The sequence below is a fragment of the Barbus barbus genome, assembly GCF_936440315.1.
Source record: "Barbus barbus genome assembly, chromosome: 15".
Classification (NCBI taxonomy): domain Eukaryota; kingdom Metazoa; phylum Chordata; class Actinopteri; order Cypriniformes; family Cyprinidae; genus Barbus; species Barbus barbus.
In genome coordinates, this window is record NC_136743.1 from 4581993 (window position 1) to 4602943 (window position 20951).

Here is a 20951-nt window from a genome sequence, read left to right on the forward strand (position 1 = left end):
AAGGTGGTGTAGTTTCACATAGTGCTGACGAGGTGATTTAAATGCTCTTCACAATATCTCACTCAGGATGTGTGCGGAGTTTTCACCGTAAGCCACAACGTGGTTGCATCAGTTCTGCCAGGGCTTCTGAGAGATTCACAAGCTCCTCTAACAAAGGCATTGGTGAGTGAAGCCAATATTTGATGCTCAGAATGAACCTAAATCCAAATGTATATTATCTGTATTATTATGGGTTTGCTTTTATTTGATTTTATTGCAGAAGAAATCTGACCTGAGCAACCAGAGAGATACCAATGGATCATTTTGATGAAGAATACTTTGACAATTTTTTCAGTGAAACCAATGACACGGGATACATAGGACAAGTCGTAACCGGAGAGGTTCCTTTATGCAAGAAAAGCGATGTGATCCAGTTCGGAGCAGCATTTCTCCCAGCCTTCTACTACACTAACTTCTTGCTGAGCTTGGTTGGAAATGGACTGGTGCTGTCCATCATCTACAAATATGAGAAGCTCAGCACGGTTACCAACATATTCTTGCTCAACCTCGTCATTTCAGACCTCATCTTCGCCTCCAGCCTCCCTTTCTGGGCAGTCTACCACAAATCTGAATGGATCTTTGGCAGAGGCCTTTGCAAGTTTGTGGGAAGCTGTTATTCCATCGGCTTCAACAGCTCCATCCTCTTCCTCACCCTCATGACCTTTGACCGCTACCTTGCGGTGGTCCACGCCATCTCTGCAGCCCAGAGCAGGAGGTCGACTTATGCGTTTGTGTCATCCGCCACTGTCTGGGTGCTCAGTATTTTCGCTAGTTTAAAGGATATCATTTTTCACGATGTGATGAAAGGAGGAGACGGTTTGCTGTGCGAAATGACCGGTTACCACCAGAGTTTCCTCACAAAATGGGAGCTGATGGGTTATTATCAGCAGTTTTTCCTTTTCTTCTTGGTGCCTCTGGGTATCGTCCTGTACTGCTACATCCGCATAACCATCAGGATCATGTCCACTCGTATGATGGAGAAGTGCAGGGCGGTCAAACTCATCTTTGTCATCGTCTTCACCTTCTTCATCTGCTGGACGCCTTACAACATGGTCATCCTGTTGAAAGCCATCAAGACGTCCTTTGGAGAGAAGAATGACTGCTCAAACGCCCTCGACTATGCGCTGTACATCACACGAAATTTTGCCTACCTGTACTGCTGCATCTGCCCTGTCTTCTACACTTTTTTGGGGAAGAAGTTTCAAAACCATTTTCTGAAGCTTTTGTCCAAGCGTGTCCCATGTCTGAAGATCAATGCTGCCATGCTGTCAACAACCAGTAAAACCACATCAATCAGGAGCCCAAACACTGACTACTGAGCATTTACGGGACTAATAAGACTGTGGTTTGTATGTGTGAAATGCGATTTGTTGAGAAATTTGTTGTTAGCAAGACAGATCTTCAGTAATTTCTCATTAAGTGCATATTAATGACTAGTATGTCTAATGAGTTAAATTTGACCTAATTTAGAAAAAGCATTGATAATGTAATATTTTACTTTCTATTTGATGTACATATGCAAATATTTTGTCACAAATGTCACAATTGATATCAAAAACTTTTTTTATTTTGCTTTAATATAAAAATTTCCCATTTACCTTCAAAATTTTTTTTGATGTTTTTGAATGTGTTTCATCAGTTTTACTAAAATGAACAAGAGCATTGTTGTCAATTGTCATATTTTACTGCCCATTTAATGTATAGGTTTAGCTATATGTAAATATTTATCTCAAATATCTCTTTGATGATTACAAAATCTGAAAAAAAGAAAAAAAATAGCTTCTGTGATGATAGATGGTCATTGTAACATACTGTGTATTGTGTAACTCCATAATCCTAATCTATGGGTTCCTTTGCCATTAAATCTCTCATTACTTGTGTAATTTTCTGTTTTGTGTAAAATTATTGTTCTAAAGACTTCTATAAGTAGGTCAATTTATTGATAATTTTAGTGCCATTAATTGCTGGTGTATTCTGAGAAAAAAAAATATTAGTGACAGGAAGCTTCCTTGTATGATCTTTTCGCTCTATTTGGTGACTTGTTCTTTAAATTCACACATTTGCCCCTTTTAAAGTTCTCTGACATGAGTAAACTTCCTGTCTTGTCAACACCTAAATACATCCTGCTCATCAGATCTTTATTTTAAGGATGAACTCATTCTCTGTAGTGCATTCTTTTGGTTCTCTAAAATAATTTTAAGGCATGACAATAAATCATACATAATCTGCTTGGTTGTGGTTGTTTTCATTTAAGACACAAGCATTGTTTTTTTAATCCAATGTTTTATAGCTCTCTTTCCATTGCATCATACTAACCATCTTTTAGTGCTTTGTAGCTGACACTTTTCTTTTTAAGAATGGCTTTAAATGAACAAAAACAATTTTTAAAACTTGGGCTCTTAAACATTAGATCACTCGCACCCAAAGCAGTTATTGTAAATGAAATGATCACAGATAATCATTTTGATGTACTCTGCCTGACTGAAACCTGGCTTAAACCAAATGAATATTTTGGTCTAAATGAGTCTACTCCACCAAGCTACTGTTATAAACATGAGCCCCGTCAGACTGGTCGTGGCGGCGGTGTTGCAACAATATATAGTGATATTCTCAATGTTACTCAGAAAACAGGATACAGGAGGTTTAACTCATTCGAAATACTTCTGCTTAATGTCACACTGTTAGATATGCAAAATAAATCTCTCCTATCTCTTGCTCTGCTACTGTGTATAGACCTCCAGGGCCATATACAGATTTCCTAAAAGAATTTGCAGATTTCCTCTCAGATCTACTAGTTAATGTTGATAAACTGCTAATTGTCGGAGATTTTAACATTCACGTTGATAATACAAATCATGCGTTAGGACTTGCGTTTACTGACCTAATAAACTCTTTTGGAGTCAAGCAAAACGTCACCGGGCCCTCTCATCGTTTTAATCATACGCTAGATTTAATTATATCGCCTGGAGTTGATCTTACCGATATAGATATCGTACCTCAAAGTGATGATGTTACTGATCATTTCCTTGTATCGTGCATGCTGCGTATTACTGATATTAGTTATATGGCTCCGCGTTATCGTCTGGGCAGAACTATTGTTCCAGCCACCAAAGACAGATTCACAAATAACCTGACTGATTTATCTCAACTGCTCTGTGTACCCATAAATACGCATGAACTAGACGAAATGACTAGCAACATGGGCACTATCTTCTCTAATACATTAGAAGCTGTTGCCCCCCTCAAATTGAAAAAGGTTAGAGAAAAACGTATTGCGCCATGGTACAACAGTTATACCCATTCTCTCAAGAAGGAAACTCGTATTCTTGAGCGCAAATGGAGAAAAACTAAATTAGAAGTTTGTAGAATTGCGTGGAAAAACAGTATGTCCAGCTATAGACAGGCTCTAAAAGCTGCCAGGGCAGAGCATATCTGCAAAATCATAGATAATAACCAAAACAATCCAAGGTTCTTATTTAGCACAGTGGCTAGATTAACAAATAAACAGACACCGCCCGATCTAAATATTCCCCCACAGTTTAATAGTCATGACTTTATGAATTTCTTTACTGATAAAATAGATAACATCAGAAATACAATATCAAATGTAGGTTCTACTGCGTCTAGTATTTCAGCTTCATTCATCGCACCCAAAGAAAAACTGCAGTGCTTTACAACTATAGGACAGGAAGAGCTAAATAAACTTATCAGTGCATCTAAACCAACAATGTGTTTATTAGATCCTGTATCCTGTAAAGAGTCGTTACCTGTAGCAGAAGAACCGCTTCTCAATATTATTAACTCATCGTTATCTTTAGGTCACGTCCCAAAACCATTCAAGGTGGCGGTTATTAAGCCTCTTATTAAGAAACCACAACTAGATTCAAATGAACTGGCAAATTACAGACCCATTTCAAATCTTCTGTTTATGTCAAAAATTTTAGAAAAAGTTGTGTCTACTCAATTATGCTCCTTTTTGCAAAAAAATGATCTCTATGAAGAATTTCAATCAGGTTTCAGGCCCAATCATAGTACAGAAACGGCACTTGTTAAAATTACAAATGACTTGCTTCTTGCTTCAGATCAAGGCTGCATCTCATTGCTAGTATTACTTGATCTTAGTGCTGCGTTTGACACTATAGACCATAATATACTCATAGATCGATTACAAAACTATATTGGTATTCATGGACAGGCTTTAAGATGGTTTAGATCCTACCTGTCCGATCGCTACCACTTTGTTCATTTAAATGGGGAGTCATCTCAATTATCACCAGTAAAGTATGGAGTACCACAAGGATCTGTCCTAGGTCCTCTGCTATTTTCAATTTACATGTTGCCCCTTGGAAATATTATTAGAAAACACGGGATAAGTTTTCATTGCTATGCTGATGATACTCAATTATATATCTCAACAAGACCAGATGAAACTTCTCAACTATCTAAGCTAATAGATTGTGTAAAAAGTGTAAAAGATTGGATTACCAATAATTTCCTCCTACTAAATTCAGATAAGACAGAGATATTACTTATTGGACAGTAAAAAACAGTACACAGAATCTCGTGGATTATAATTTGCAACTAGACGGATGTACTGTTACGTCCTCTAAAGTCAAAAATCTGGGTGTTATTTTAGACAGCAACTTGTCCTTTGAAAATCATATTTCCCATGTTACAAAAAAAGCATTCTTCCATCTTAGAAACATTGCCAAGCTTCGAAGCATGCTACCTGTTTCTGATGCAGAAAAGCTAGTTCATGCATTCATGACCTCTAGACTGGACTATTGTAATGCACTGCTAGGTGGTTGTCCTGCATCTTCAATAAACAAGCTACAGATAGTCCAAAATGCAGCGGCTAGAGTTCTTACCAGATCAAGAAAATATGATCATATTACTCCAATTTTACAGTCTCTGCATTGGCTAACTATTAAGTTCTGTATCATTTACAAATTATTATTACTTGCCTATAAGGCCCTAAATGGTTTAGCTCCTGTGTACCTAACTTGTCTTCTACCATGCTACAATCCAACCCGCTCCCTAAGGTCGCAAAACTCTGGACTTTTGGTAGTACCTAGGATAGCAAAGTCCACTAAAGTAGGTAGAGCTTTTTCACATTTGGCTCCCAAACTCTGGAATAGCCTTCCTGATAACATTCGGGGTTCAGACACACTCTCTCTGTTTAAATCTAGATTAAAGACACATCTCTTTAGCCAAGCATACACATAATGCATTTTATAATCTTGTACTGCAGTTATATCTGATCAAATGTACATTATTATTATTCTTTAGCTTGGGTTGAACAATTTATTTTTGCTTAGATGGAACAGCAGCTACGCTAATCATGTCTCTGCTTGTCTCTTATTAACATCCCGTGGTAGCCAGGAATTACAGAACTTCAGTCTGGATCTAACCATTACATGATCTGAGATGACCGAACACCTGAGATGGAGGATCAGCGCCGGGAGATGACGTATGTGTCCCTGATCATAGGCAGAGGCCAAACACCTGGATGAACGCCAGAGACAGATCCCCATTGAGGACCCCGCCACTTAGACAGCCATCGGAAAAGACCACTGGCACCAGCTGAGCCCATTCAATCTGACTTGCTGCAGTTTGGAACTGAACTGCTGGTTTGTTTGGCCAGAGGAGAATTGGCCCCCCGACTGAGCCTGGTTTCTCCCAAGGTTTTTTCTCCATTCTGTCACCGATGGAGTTTTGGTTCCTTGCCGCTGTCGCCTCTGGCTTGCTTAGTTGGGGACGCTTCATTTCCAGCGATATCGCCGACCTTATTGCAAAGACACTATTTAAACTTATTGACACATTATTTTCCTTTTTTTTGATATTGTGCAGTGCTTTGACACAATTTGCATTGTAAAAAGCGCTATATAAATAAAGGTGACTTGACTTGACTTTATTAAAAATTAGGCAACTATACTGTTGGTTTCTGGGTATTTCTATGTGTGTTATCAGGCAGCAAATGAGCATGAGCTTTACTGTTTGCAATCCTATCAGTAGTCATGGCTAACTGGCTAATTTTAACTATAGCAAAAGGAACAAACTTAATGTCCGCACACTGAATTGACTGGTCCATGGAAATATATTTTATTGCAACGTTTCGACCATCGGGTCTTCTTCAGGCACAAATAACAAACTGAGGTACAAATCTTTTTAACTCTTTATAAGTAACAGGTGGTCATCCTAATTAGATAAGTTCAATCACTGTATAGGTGTAGACCTACTCCCACAAGACAAGGAAGAGAAAAGAGAGAGAGAGATACAATGCAATGCAATCAGTAATCATACTTCAAACAATACTGAAAACAGATGGAGAAATACATAAATCTTATAAGAAAGGCTTAATATCAAATTCTTCATTCAACCCAAAAGGTGACAACGTATTTAAAGTATAAATAACATTCCCGCTGTAAAAATTTCATCTCAGACCTTTTTGCACTTCTCTATATACTGTAAGGCACTAACATTAGACTTTGTCCCACTTTAATAACATGAAATGCTATGGGACTGCGTTCAACTCCTGTTCTAATATTGCTCCGATGTTCACTAATGCGGGCGCATAATGATCTTGAGGTTTTTCCAACATAAGCAAGACCACACGGACAACAAATAAGGTAGATCACATGTGTAGATGAACAAGTAATTGTACCGCATATCAATATATATTACGGCCAGTGTGTGGGTGGCTGAAAGATTTACATTTATATGTAAAAGTACACTGGGCACAACTGCCACATCTATAATTAGGCCTACCAGGAGGAAGAGTAAAAGTAGCAGGTTTCACTACACTAGACTAGAACTCTGATCTCACAAGCATGTCAGACAGCTTATTTCGACGTTTAAAAACCAAACGAGGGTAGGGAAAACGGATAGGGAAGATGCCACTCTAATCTCAGGTGGTAGATTGTTCCATAACCGAGGCCCGACCACAGAGAAAGCTCGATCCCCTCTACGTTTAAGTCTGGACAGAGGGACTAAAAGGAGATTCTGATAACTGGATCTTAGACTTCAAGTGGGAGTATAAAAATGCAACAGCTCTGAAAGATAGCTAGGGGCTTGGTTATGTAAAGATTTGTACACCAATAAGAGAATTTTATAATCGATTATAAATTGAATAGGCAGCCAGTGGAGGGCCCTCAGTATAGGGGTGATGTGATCATATTTGAACCAGTTGTAGGCGAGTGATTTGTGATTTTGAAATACCGTAATATAGTGAGTTGCAGTAATCTAATCGTGAGGTAATAAAGGACGTGGACAACAGTCTCTAACATTGTGGCATTTAAAAAATGTTTGATTTTAGACAGCAAGCTTGAACCAATTACAGAAGAGATATGTTTATCCAATTTTAATGACTCCTCGAGATGGACACCCAGATTTCGCACCCGAGAAGATCTAGAGGCCGATAAGATGCCCAGATCTAGGCTGATAGCCTGAGAATGATCAGAGAGAAAGAAGGGCACCTTGTCTCTAAAAAATTATTTATTGCCCCTCATAAAATACCACCCCCCTCCCATAACTGGACACCTGTTTGGACAACTGTTTTGTACACCCCCACCCGTCTAAGTGGCCATCTGTCTCATCCACCCCAGTGATCTTAAGGAATTTATGGCAATGTGTGTGGGGCCGATGTTATGTGGTTTAAACTTTAAATAGTGAAATTGTGTTAAATGGGATAAAGGGAAGTTTTTCACACACATATCAAGAAAAAAGATCAAACATGTACGTTTTTTTCCCTACAAGTCAAGACGTGCTAGTGTTGTTAAAACAGTTTTAGGAAAAATGTAGAAAATAAAACAAAAAAGCATTGACATGTTAAACAATACGGTAGTTTTTTTTCTATCATTAGAATTTAAAACTAGTTAGTTTGGCAAAGTTAAAAAGAAGAAGAGGTGAGCGCGTTCGTTCATCTATAACAAAAAAAAAAAAAAAACCATCGGACACGTTAGTTAAAACAATAAGATATATTTATCAAAATCTATGTCATACTTTTTAAAAAAGTTTGAGTTTATAACAGATAACAAAGTTAAATAATATAGAATTGTTTTATCTTACCTTGATGTGAAATACAAATATCAGACCGTTAAAACAATAGTATAAGATACTTGTAAAAATCTTGTAACATTACAATTTAAAACTAGTTGTCACAATTTATAAAATTAAAAGAGCAACCTATTTTACGCAGCGTCTGTCAGATAACCTCTCACTTCTGTGTCAAACTGAGAATGAGGTTACGAGCGCTCCGGTCAGGCCACACCTACATCACCGCCCCTAACGCTGTAAGGGGAGACCGACGTAAAGATTTAAAAGAATTAAACAAAGTAACGTTTTTAAGTTATTTTTAATAAATCTTTAGCGTTTCTTAATGAAACCATTCAGTATTCATCTTAAAGCTTTTCACTTTAAAGGTTACGCAAGTTTTCTTCTAAACAAACTCCCGCAGGAAAAATGTTTTGTCTTATTTTAAGTGTCATAAGTCCTTTATTTACCCTTTGATTTTTGTCAAGCTTAAGACGTCTGCCGTTCTACATACCCCAGACTTTTTTCACTTAAAAAATTAGGTTACACAAGTTTTTTAAACATTCACCTCTAACCCACAGGAAGTGTTGTTTTATTTTAGTTATTCACACTTAATACCTTTTATTTACTCTTTGATTTTGTCACTCTTAAAACTTCTAGTGTGCTATGTCAGTTAAAATACACATATGCGAGAACAAACTGAAATGAAAGCAAATGTTTTGGATTTTCATCCGTAATTAGACGCCTAAACTTTTTTTTACAACATCTTACTGTTATGGGGCTGGTGTGTATAAAACAAAGCGCATGACGAAGGAGTCAAAATCAAAGCGTTTCTTTTAATAATCCAATGACTGAAAAGTGCACAACCAAACATAAATTCAAAATAATAGCAGACAAAGGAACATAGGAGAACACAGGCTAAATACTAAACGCAATCAGGGAGGAACAGAAAACAGGTGTGTAACTAATTAATCAAAAACCATGGAAACAAAGGAGGCAGGAAGACGGAGACATAGAAGCTAAACTAAAACAGATCATACGTGTAACACTTACGAAATGTAAATATTTTGTCTCACGCAGAGCGACGAAATGAGAAAGGTCGCTGTGCGTCTGACCGTATGATCAGTGAAACGTCCTTATCTGATCAAGAGGGCTGTTGTAAAATATCTAAAGTTTCTGGGATTCAACTCATTTGCAATCTAATGAGTTTTTGAGGGGATCTGGCGTTGTAAACTTTGTTAGAACGTGAGGTAAAAAGTTCATAGATCAAAACAGATCATCTTTCTAAGATGTTCGGTGATCAAAGGACATCCGTGTTGACCATTTTATGACACGCACCTGCGAGTGTGAACTCTGTCAAAGGTTTAGGCAGGAGTTCACTAACTGGTCAAAGGATGTGTGCCCTATTGAACCTTTTATGACACATCTGGTGAAGTTAGGTAAAGTTGAGAATTGAGTATTTATAATGAATTTATAATCTATTTGAATGTGGTTTCAAACTGATGTTCAGGATGAGATGAGATAGATAAAGACGAAGTCGATAACACTTAAATACTTAAGTGTTAACTTAAAACTTAAATAAATAGAGGTCCTAATTTAATAAGATGTCTACGCTGTTGGAAAATCGTGTTTAATTTAGTTCATTTTACGTTATTTCTTTATCCGATCTTTGATTGTTGCTTCGCTTAAAACATAATTCTTTCCGAACGTAAGAATTAAATCAGACCTACTTCAAACGTACATTTGAAAGGGTGGTTTACATCACATGAGATCAATAAACAGATATTCCGTGCTTTGATTTTTTTGGCGGTTAAAAGTTCCCGTTGAGTTCAAACACGCGTAGATAAGGGAAAAATGGCGTCTACACGCAAGAGGGACTACGCTAACATCGAACCAATAAAGTTGTAAAAGAAAAAAGAAAGACCTAAAAGGCGTTTCATCCCGTCGGTGAAACACCTCCAGATGCGTTAAGTAAACTGATGAAGATGCGGCGGGTAACTACGTCTGATGAGATTTATAACAAAAGTCAGAATCTAAATAAACATACGACTTATGTATTCAGAGTTTTTGTTTTAACAAATGCGATGTAAAACTATATTGTATCCTCAGGTAAATTATGTAAACAGATGCGAAACTGATATTTAAATGTAGAATAATAAAAGTGTTTGTTTTATGTAATCATGAGCGAATGAGCGTATTATTTATAGAATACATTTCATTATGTTTAAACACGGGTTTTGTAATATTTGATCGTACTATTTCACAAATTAATTTTATACCATACTAAAGATTTGTGGTATTAAGTCACCCCCTGCAGGTTGTTATCGGGTTTACGAAATACGATTTCAGAAGACGCCCACTCTCTGAAGCGTTAAAAAAACTAAAGTTATAACAGCTTCACAACCTGTAAACTCTACTTCTCGTACGACATCGATATACCTCAACGATCGCAGGAACAATGGCTGACAATTACGATGGTAAGTGCGTTTTGTTCATAGATGATATTTAAATATTTTAACGGGTATTTGTTTAACGCTACGTTGTTATTATCTCCAGATACTTTTGAGAATATCGAGTTTGACGAAGGATTAGAGCAGATACTCAAAGAGATATGTAAGTCTTTACACTTTTTTTCTATTGAACGGTTTAACGTCTAATGACGATAATAATAATAATAATAACATCCGTTATCATTTATACAATTGATGAAGCCCAACTAGTTGTAAAACGTGTGAGATTGCCCGAACAGGAGACGGGCGACACACCGATCACCAACCGTTTAAGGACTTCAGAAAATAATGGTATATATTAAAACAGAAAATCACATTACAGCGTTTACGTTCGACTTTTATCTAATAAATTAATAAAATTATTATTGTTAATCTTTTTAAAGAACAAGATCAGGACGAGCGAGGTCTAACAGCTTGGTCTGATTCCATGATCCACGCATGGGATCAGGTATCCTTCACCGATTCGGAGGCTGAGGAAGAGGAGGAATTACAACATGAAATACCTCAGGAACTGTTCCGCGAACGTGATTTAAATAGGAGACTTGATCGCAACACGCTGAACCGTGTTAATCGGTACTTTGAGAGAGTCTTTGACCTGGCCGGACAGCCGTTATCTTACCGGGAAGCAGAAGAGATTGCGGCTAACATGCAAGGTGATGTAATTTCGATTTTAAGAAATATCATAGCATGTCAGCAACAACACACTGAGGCCTTACGTCATGAGGCAGAATTTTGGAGAAGCTGTCACGAGCAACTGTATAACGAATTCAGACAGTTTCAACAAGCCATGAGCGGTGTACCGGAGGCCATCCACGACCAAAACACGGAGCAAAGACTTTCGGTAAATGCTTTATCATTGATGTCTGAACGTCTGAATCTGTTACAAACAATGTCAGCAGATTTGTATGATAGTATGATATCGAGAAGATAATCTTCCGTGTATTTTTTATTTTTTTATTTTTGTATGTTACAGGTATCGAGTTTTTCATAATGTTTGTTATTGACAACGGATTATTATTGTTTTATGCGTATTATTATTAGTAATTCATATACCTGTTGAATTGTATCTGCTCACCATTGATTGATTGATTGATTTATATCATTAGCATTTCATATATGTATCGATTCGATTTTACCCACTGTTGACAAAACATGATTTTGGTTTTATATTGTAAGCATTTGTTTTGACATAATTCTTTATGTTACATTGTGAATCGCAGTGTTGTTTTCAAGGGTTTTTGTATTTCTGATTTTTAAAATCAATTTTCAAAATGAGCAGTAAAAGATGTCACGCCAATTTACATAACCATGGATCAGAAGATGATCAGAGAACATCAAGACCTAGACACGATTTTCAAAATAATGCCGATCAGTTACGCGATCTGATTAATAATCAGTTGCAAATGTTACAACCAGAGTCGCTTAACATAATCGAAAGATTACACGAACTCGTAGATGTACAGCATGAATGGTTAGGGATGTCTATAAATGACTGTGAATAAATTGGTGCGGGGCCATCTAACGATGAGTCCTCAGGTTATGATCCGTCAGCTACAGATATGGGTCTCACCCGAAATTTTATAGATACACTAATAAATGAAGGAGGTCGTGTGGGTGATTATACAATTATTCCAAGACCGAGATTTAACGGCTTAGAAATTCGTAGAACTTTAAATTTCCGTGAAATCGACACGGATGATTATACTGCGTATAACATCTTTTTGCAAGATATTTTGAATGAGATCGTCGATTTTTCTCGGCTAATGGCTGGCGAAACCGTTTTTATGAGCTTCTCTCTGCAAGGCGAGAGTCTCCCCACAGACATTAATGCGGTTCTAACACCGGATAATAATCATGATGTCGCTACATTTGTAGAACAAATCGAACGAGTGGCTCAAAGTAATGCAGATGTGGTTTCCGATTCTGCTTTACAGTTATGTGAGTCGGTCGCGAGAAATAACCAAGGTGCAAGCCGTAGAAAGTTAAGCGACCTGGCGCATAATATGGTCATCCCAAAAAATCTGACAATATGTGCTTCAGTATATGTCTAGCGCGTTTTTTAAATCCTCATAGTCCCGACCCAGAATTGGACAGAATAGCCAACAACATACACTTGACACTGGGTTACGGACCGCAAGATAAATTGCGTTTCATGATGTATATAAATTTGAAATGAAGTTAGACTTGAAAATAGTTATCTTTCACAGATCTTGTTCAGGTAAATTGGATGTGTATAAAAATACAAATGAAACACATCAGAACACTGTGCATTTATATCTGCATGACGACCATTACTATATGATAAAAAAAATTGAAAGCATTCTTAGGGTACAGCTATGTCTGTGAGTACTGCTATCAAGGCTTTAAGGATCGCAACTTACATTATTGCAAATTTGTATGCAACACGTGTAATACGTCTCAGTGCTACACACACCCTAAGAAATGGTTGCAGTGTGAGGACTGCGCAAGATATTGCAGATCTGACTTCTGTCATCAAATGCCTAAACAACCGCAAAGCAACGGAGCGAGATCTAGGTGTGACCTCGTGAAATACTGTGATAAGTGTTGCAGACGAGGACGAGCATAGTGAAAAGTATCCTGACGAGCATAGTGAAAAGTATATCTATTCTGACTTTGAGACGATGCACGAAAATGGAAAACATGTAGCAAATTATGTGTGTGCCATTTCGCAAGATGGTGAGGAGTTTACAGCCGAAGGTGTTGATTGCGTAGACAAATTGGTTAAACATTTCAGATGGCCAAAATTTGCAGACTTTACATTTATAGCTCACAATGCATCAGGTTTCCATTCTTATATACTGCTCAAGTATTTTACAAATCAGGGATTGGTGCCAAAAATTATACTCCAAGGATGTAGACTTGTATATATGTACGATCATGCGTTTAAACAGAGATACATAGACAGCTACAGCTTCTTGCCTATGAAATTGTCAAAAATGACCTCCGCTCTAAACCTAAACACCGACGAAAAAGGTTTCTTTCACCATAATTTTAATCGTTTGCAAAATGCAAATTATGTTGGTCCTTATCCGTCTAAAGAAGATTACGGATACTGTACGATGTCTGACTCTGATCAGACAAAATTTGACTTCAAAAAACAACTCGGAAGGTATTGCAAGAACAATGTTGTTTTGTTGCGAGAGGGTTGTATGAAATACAGAAATTAGTTTATCGAATGTACAAACGTGGACCCCTTTGAAGGTGTAACGCTTGCCTGTTGTGCTATGAAGGTGTTTAAAACTTTTTTTATCCAAAGACACGATAGCCTTAACTCACAAAAATGTGTATCTTAATCAGCACAAAGCTTATTCTAACCCGTCCATTCAGTGGTTGGAATATGTTAAAGTAACCAAAAATTGTTGACATCATGCGTTAAATCACAGCGAAGTCAGATTTGGTCCATATCACGTCGATGGTTATTATGAGTTTAACGGCGATAGAATAGCTTTGGAATACCTGGGGTGTTTCTGGCACGGACATTGTTGTTGTTTTAACCCTAGCAAATTAAATCCTGTATCAAAAATACCTCACGGTATGCTCAGAAGACAGTCTGATAATAAAATGGAGGTCTTGCGTAAGGCTTACAATCTCAAAGTACGTACTATTTGGGAATGTCAGTGGGAGCGTGCCATACAATACGATCCTGATGTTAAAGCTTTTATGAGTAATTGCATAGCCCCTGAACGACTGAACCCCAGGGATTCGCTTTTCGGTGGCCGGACCAATGCACTGAAACTTTACCATAAAACCACCGAGGGCGAACGCATTTCATATCTGGACTTTACATCGCTGTATCCTTTCGTACAGTCGCGTAAAACTTACCCGATCGATCATCCTGAAATAATTTTAAAAGATTTTGAATCGGTCGAGTCGTATTTCGGACTTATTAAATGTACCGTGCTGCCTCCGCGTAAACTACTACATCCGTTACTTCCATTCAAATCGCCGCAAGGAAAACTATTGTTCGCTCTGTGTCGCACCTGCGCAGAGCAGCAACTACAGGAACGCTGGGAACACAGTGATGAAGAAAGAGTCATTTCAGGGGTTTGTACATCTGTGGAACTCACACGCGCTGTAGTTAAAGGGTATACAGTTGCCAGAATTGTTGAAGTGTGGCATTTTCCGCAGACGTCAGACACTTTATTCAGCGAGTACGTTAAGACGTTTCTCAAATTCAAGCAAGAGGCTTCAGGTTTTCCTCCACACGTAGAGACAGATGACGAAAAACAGTCTTACGTCAAAGCGTATTTTGAGAAGGAGGCGTTCAACTCGACATTCAACTCAACATCGACTCGACTCAATCCCACACGTAGGCCTATAAATAAGTTTTTATTGAATGTCCTTTGGGGGAGATTCGGGTTTAGGTGTAATTTGCCTACGGCGGAGCTTTTAACAGATCCTGAAGATTTCGTCCGTTATTTCTTTGGAAACAGTCACGTCATTAAACATTTCTCATTCGTGTCCGACTCGGTATCCCTAGTGCAGTGGTGTTATGCGGACCCCGCCCCCACGAGCAATGTTAATGTGTTTATCGCCTCATTCGCCACTGCGTACGGCCGCTTGGAATTATACGATCTTATGGACAGATTAGGGCCTTGCATTTTTTTACGTAGATACAGACAGTGTTATCTTTTCATCGAAAGAAGGCGAATGGATGCCTCAAACAGGATCATATCTTGGTGAGCTGACGAACGAACTTGACATAGGCGATAACATCACGGAATTTGTATAGTTTATATAGGCCCGAAATCGTATAGTTTTAAAACTGCAAAAAATAAAGTCACTCTTAAAGCGAAAGGGGTCACGCTCCATTCTTCAAACGCTCAAATCATTACCTTATAAAGCATGATCTGTCTGGTACATGGCTATGTGACATCACGTGACACGATCCCCCTGCTCACTTACAGAAATCATTGTACGTAATAAAAAGCATTTCACATTGCATAATAGATCAGTTTTGAAAAGGTTCAAAGTGGTTTATGACAAACGGGTCCTTTTGCAATATCATATCATTTTCAATTCCCATTCTCAGCCGTGATCTCTGGGTCTTCGGAGAGCGGAAATAAAAATAAAAATTTATAATGTTGTGTTTTTATACAGCTGTTGGCAACCTTTGTATGATGAACTCTTGTCATTGTTTGATATTAAATTTATTGAAGGTATTCCAAAATCTTTAACGGATGAAAATGTATTACCTCCTAATAAGAAATCTATTTTAATTTGTGACGATTTAATGGAATTAGCATATTCAAACAATGAACTCTCACAAGCGTTCACGAAATATGTTCATTTTCCATTATCATTTTCCATTATATTGATAAATCAGAATCAGTTTTTTCAAGGTAAAACCAGCAGAACTATTACGCTGAACACACACTATATTATTTTGTACAAGAGCCCGAGAGACTCGATGCAAATAATGATTTTAGGTCATCAGATTTTTCCAGCGAATACAAAATATTTTATGGAATGTTATCAGGACGCGACCAATCAACCCTTCGGTTTCCTTCTGATCGACTTTAAAGGTAAAACGCCTGAGCGCTTTCGTCTCAGATCAGGTCTGTTTTCAGACCGTCAGGTGGTGTACGTGCAGAAAAAATGCGGTAAACGTTGGTGAAAAAATAAGAAAATGAGCGACAGGCTTTGTAAAAATTTAAACCTGTTATATACGCGAGTAAAAAGATCAGTGTCATAAGAAAAAAAACGACTGATTAATCAAAGAGGGGGTTTTCTCGTATCCCTGTTAAGTATGGCCATACCGTTTATCACAAGTTTAATATCGTCCAGACAACATTAGAAATGGAATATGCTGAAAAACATTATGTAATTCCACAGAACCAGTTGGATAAATTAAGATCTGGGAATGTTCGTGAGACAATTCAACAAGTTGTGGAGAACAATTTGGACGATGCTATAAGAAATATATTACAAAGGACTAATTTAGATCCACACGGGAAAGCTAAACTTTATTCCAACGTCTTGCAGAGGTTTTTAACTATAGTAAAACAGGGCGATTTGGAGAGCGGAACTTTAATTCTTACGGTCCCAAAACAGGATGCCGTACATAACAGGATGCCGTACATATCTTAAACAATGTACCACAAAGGAGTTTAAAAAACATCAAATTCATATTGAATAAAATGTCTAATGCTAAGCAATTGTCTTCATGGACAGAATCTGGAGAGTTTGTGTTTAAAGGTCGTGTAATCTCTGGATCGTACATATTGGATTTGGTTAAAAGTATAACAGCTCCTCATACGATCTGTGATGAGTACAGACCTTGTGGTTGGAGCGAATTTCTGGATGCCTTTGCCGATTTAAATATACCGTTTTCAACTATAAGCAACCCTCAAGTTAAACGTGCGGTCGAGATCCTTAAAAGAAAATCACCCACACACAGCCAACAGATGTCGCCAAAGATACCCACCCCGTTGAAAAAGCGGAGAGGTAAAAAGGTTACGGTTACGTCACAACCTAGTACCCCCATCGGTAACGCGTTTAATTCACCAACTCTTGATGCTAACGCGTGGTTAACTTTTTAACATCATTCTATGTAAATATGTTTGTAAACATGTTTGAAATGTTTGAAATATTTTTATTAAATCCTATGTTGAATTAGCAATATGACGTTAATAAAAAAGATATGATTGATTACACATTGTCTTTTCATACATTAATGTGATTACATGTTTCATTTATTAAACACCTTTTTAAAGTTAAAGATGGCGTAGGCTATAAGAAAATTGCCAAGACCCTGAAACTGAGCTGCAGCACGGTGGCCAAGACCATACAGCGGTTTATCAGGACAGGTTCCACTCAGAACAGGCCTCGCCATGGTCGACCAAAGAAGTTGAGTACACATGTTCAGCATCATATCCAGAGGTTGTGTTTGGGAAATAGACGTATGAGTGCTGCCAGCATTGCTGCAGAGGTTGAAGGGGTGGGGGGTCAGCCTGTCAGTGCTCAGACCATACGCCACACACTGCATCAAATTGGTCTGCATGGCTGTCGTCCCAGAAGAAAGCCTCTTCTAAAGATGATGCACAAGAAAGCCCGCAAACAGTTTGCTGAAGACAAGCAGACTAAGGACATGGATTACTGGAACCATGTCCTGTGGTCTGATGAGACCAAGATAAACTTATTTGGTTCAGATGGTGTCAACGTGTGTGGCAGCAACCAGGTGAGGAGTACAAAGACAAGTGTGTCTTGCCTACAGTCAAGCATGGTGGTGGGAGTGTCATGGTCTGGGGCTGCATGAGTGCTGCCGGCACTGGGGAGATACAGTTCATTGAGGGAACCATGAATGCCAACATGTACTGTGACATACTGAAGCAGAGACTGGACCACAGGGCAGTATTCCAACATGATAACGACCCCAAACACACCTCCAAGATGACCACTGCCTTGCTAAAGAAGCTGAGGGTAAAGGTGATGGACTGGCCAAACATGTCTCCAGACCTAAACCCTATTGAGCATCTGTGACGCATCCTCAGACAGAAGGTGGAGGAGCGCCAGGTCTCTAACATCCATCAGCTCTGTGATGTCTACTCTTGCTGCCTACTCTTGCCTACATTTCACGCTAGGCGAGGCACATTTCAAACAAGCCTGTTTTCTGGCACCATATAGGCTCCGCCCACAAAAAACGTCATCACTGTTTGCAAACACCAAATTGGTCTATACAGCATCTCATTTTAATAAAGTGGGGGGATTTTGAGAGGAAACTTTTACAACGGGAATATTTTTGGATTTATACTTTAAATATGTTGTCACCTTTTGGGTTGAATGAAGAATTTGATTTTAATTTGAAAGATTTTATGTATTTCTTCATTTGTTTTCAGTATTGTTTGAATAGTTTGAAGAGTGATTACTGATTTGCATTTTCCTTGTATTGATTTGTATGCGTATTTTATTTTTTTTCTCTCTCTCTCGCTCTCTTTTCTCTTCCTTGTCTTGTGGGAGTAGGTCTACACCTACACAATGATTGAACTTATCTAATTGGGATGACCACCTGTTACTTAAGATTTGTACCTCAGTTTGTTATTTGTGCCTGACGAGGACCCGATGGTCGAAACGGTGCAATAAAATATATTTTTATGGAGCCGTCAATTCAGTGTGTGGACATTACGTTTGTTTCTTTGCTATAGTTTGAATTTTTTTTGTCCTGCACCTGAGGGTTTGTGGGATGTGCACAACTTTCTTAAGCCCTAAACACACAGCACGTTTTTTGGCTGTCCCAGACGAAAGATTGGCATCGTGAAACAATCGCGGCCAATCAGAAATCGCCGCGATTGCTTCATGATACCAGTCTTTCGTCTGGGACAGCCGTAAATCGTGCAGTGTGTTTCGGGCTTTACTCTTTAACTGGCTAATTTGCTCATGGCTAATTGAATATTTAAGACACAAAAAAATAATGCATTCAGTTGTTGTCAGTGAAGCTACGCAAAATGTTCATCCACCAGATCTTGCCATATAAGAATATTGGAAAATTCTGCAGAAGTACAAAATACAGTATTTCCAAAGGAAAATGACAATAGCCTTTTACAGGGCTGGTTGATTCTGAAAATTTGGGAATTGATTCTGATTCCTGGTTCTAGAATCGATGGAGTCAGTTCTGAGATTTGATTCTTTGCTGTTGTCTTCCAATTGTTTTAATGAAATTTTTTAATGAAAGATTGCGAGATTGTTCATCTCACCATGACCACAGGGTATAAACAAAGACTATAGACTTTGGTATAAAGCAACTTTATTTAGGCCATGCAACTGACAATTGAGTAGCCTATTTTGTACAAGTTTGGCATGCAATGAATGAAAAACAGTTACGATAAACACCACTAAAATGTAAAAATCAGCAATAAGCGTTCACATATGGCTTTATTTGAATGTTTCAGCGTGATACCGTAACACTGAGTTATTAGCAGTCGTGGCCTAATGGATAGAGAGTTGGACTTGTAACCTGAAGGTTATGGGTTCGAGTCTCTGGTCCGGCAGGGATTGTAGGTGTGGGAGTGAATAACCAACACTCTCTCCACCCTCAATACCACGACTGAGGTGAGACCCTTGAGCAAGGCACCGAACCCCAACTGCTCACCGGGCGCCGCAGCAATGGCTGCCCACTGCTCTGGGTGTATGTTCACTACTGTGTGTACACTTGGATGGGTTAAATGCAGAGCACAAATACCGAGTATGGGTCACCATACTTCCCCTCAGCCACACACCACTTCCCTTCCCTTAGAAATAGTGACATCATTACGTGGAGGAGTAAAAGAACCGGTTCATTCATTTGAAACAAACAAATTTGTTCTCAGAAATGAATCTTAATGAGGAAACGATTCCCTTTGTGGGAAATTATTCCAATACACTGTCGATTCCCAAAGCCTCGGGATCGATTCATTTGGTACAAAATATCATGACAAATACTCAATCTTGCCCATGCCATTTCATTAAAATCTCAAATATATGAACCACATGCATCCTTTATCAGAATCAGAATCAGAATGAGCTTTATTGGCCAGGTATGTTTACACATACGAGGAATTTGTTATAGTGACCGAAGCTCCACAGTGCAACAGAAAGACAGCAACAGGACACAGATAATAAATGAATAATATACAAATAGGCAATGTACAAAACAGCAAAAACACAATATATAATATAGACAATTATGTGTGTACAGGTCTAATATGTGCAAATTTGAAATGCAAAAAAATAAAATAAGAATGTGTGGTGAATAAATAATGTATAATAGTGTTGTGTGTTCCACGTTTAATGTCAAGTGTTCATGAGATGGATTGCCTGAGGGAAGAAACTGTTCCTGTGCCTGGCCGTTCTGGTGCTCAGAGCTCTGTAACGTCGACCAGACGGTAACAGTTCAAAGAGGGATTGTGCTGGATGTGAGGGGTCCAGAGTGATTTTACCAGCCCTTTTGCTCACTCTGGATAAGTACAGATCTTGGAGAGTGGGGAGGGTTGTACCAATGATTCGCTCAGCAGTCCGGACTACCCTTCGTTGTCTGAGGTCAGATGTGGTAGCTGAGCTGAACCAGACAGTTATTGAAGTGCAGAGGATGGATTCAATGATGGCAGAGTAGAACTTTTTTGTTGTTGGTTTTGATTGCTTCTTATGTCCTCATTTGTAGGTCGCTTTGGATTAAAGCGTCTGCTAAATGACTAAATAAATAGATAAACTGTTTCAGCAGCTCCTGTGGCAGGTTGAACTTCTATACATGCATATTTCAGATACACATCAACTTAAGTCAAGCTTTATTGCCATTCTGCTACATGTGTGGACATATAGGTGCCAGATAACATGGGTGCCAGATCTTTTAGCTATGCTGCCCCCCGCCTATGGAAT

The 20951-nt window shown here is 38.4% G+C and overlaps 1 protein-coding gene across 1 annotated transcript; it reads left to right on the plus strand.

Annotated features, from left to right (window-relative positions):
• Nucleotides 1-50: 50 nt before the first annotated feature.
• On the plus strand, nucleotides 51-2265 carry LOC306881443 (C-C chemokine receptor type 4-like). The gene is made up of 2 exons (XM_079435550.1): nucleotides 51-162; nucleotides 260-2265. The coding sequence occupies exon 2, from the start codon at nucleotides 294-296 to the stop codon at nucleotides 1356-1358; it is 1065 nt and encodes a 354-aa protein (XP_079291676.1). The 5' UTR covers nucleotides 51-162; nucleotides 260-293; the 3' UTR covers nucleotides 1359-2265.
• The last annotated feature ends 18686 nt before the right edge of the window (nucleotides 2266-20951 follow it).

What these genes read in the sequence shown, in the direction of transcription:
- LOC306881443 (XM_079435550.1), top strand. Translation starts at nt 294, where the DNA reads ATGGATCATTTTGATGAAGAATACTTTGACAATTTTTTCAGTGAAACC.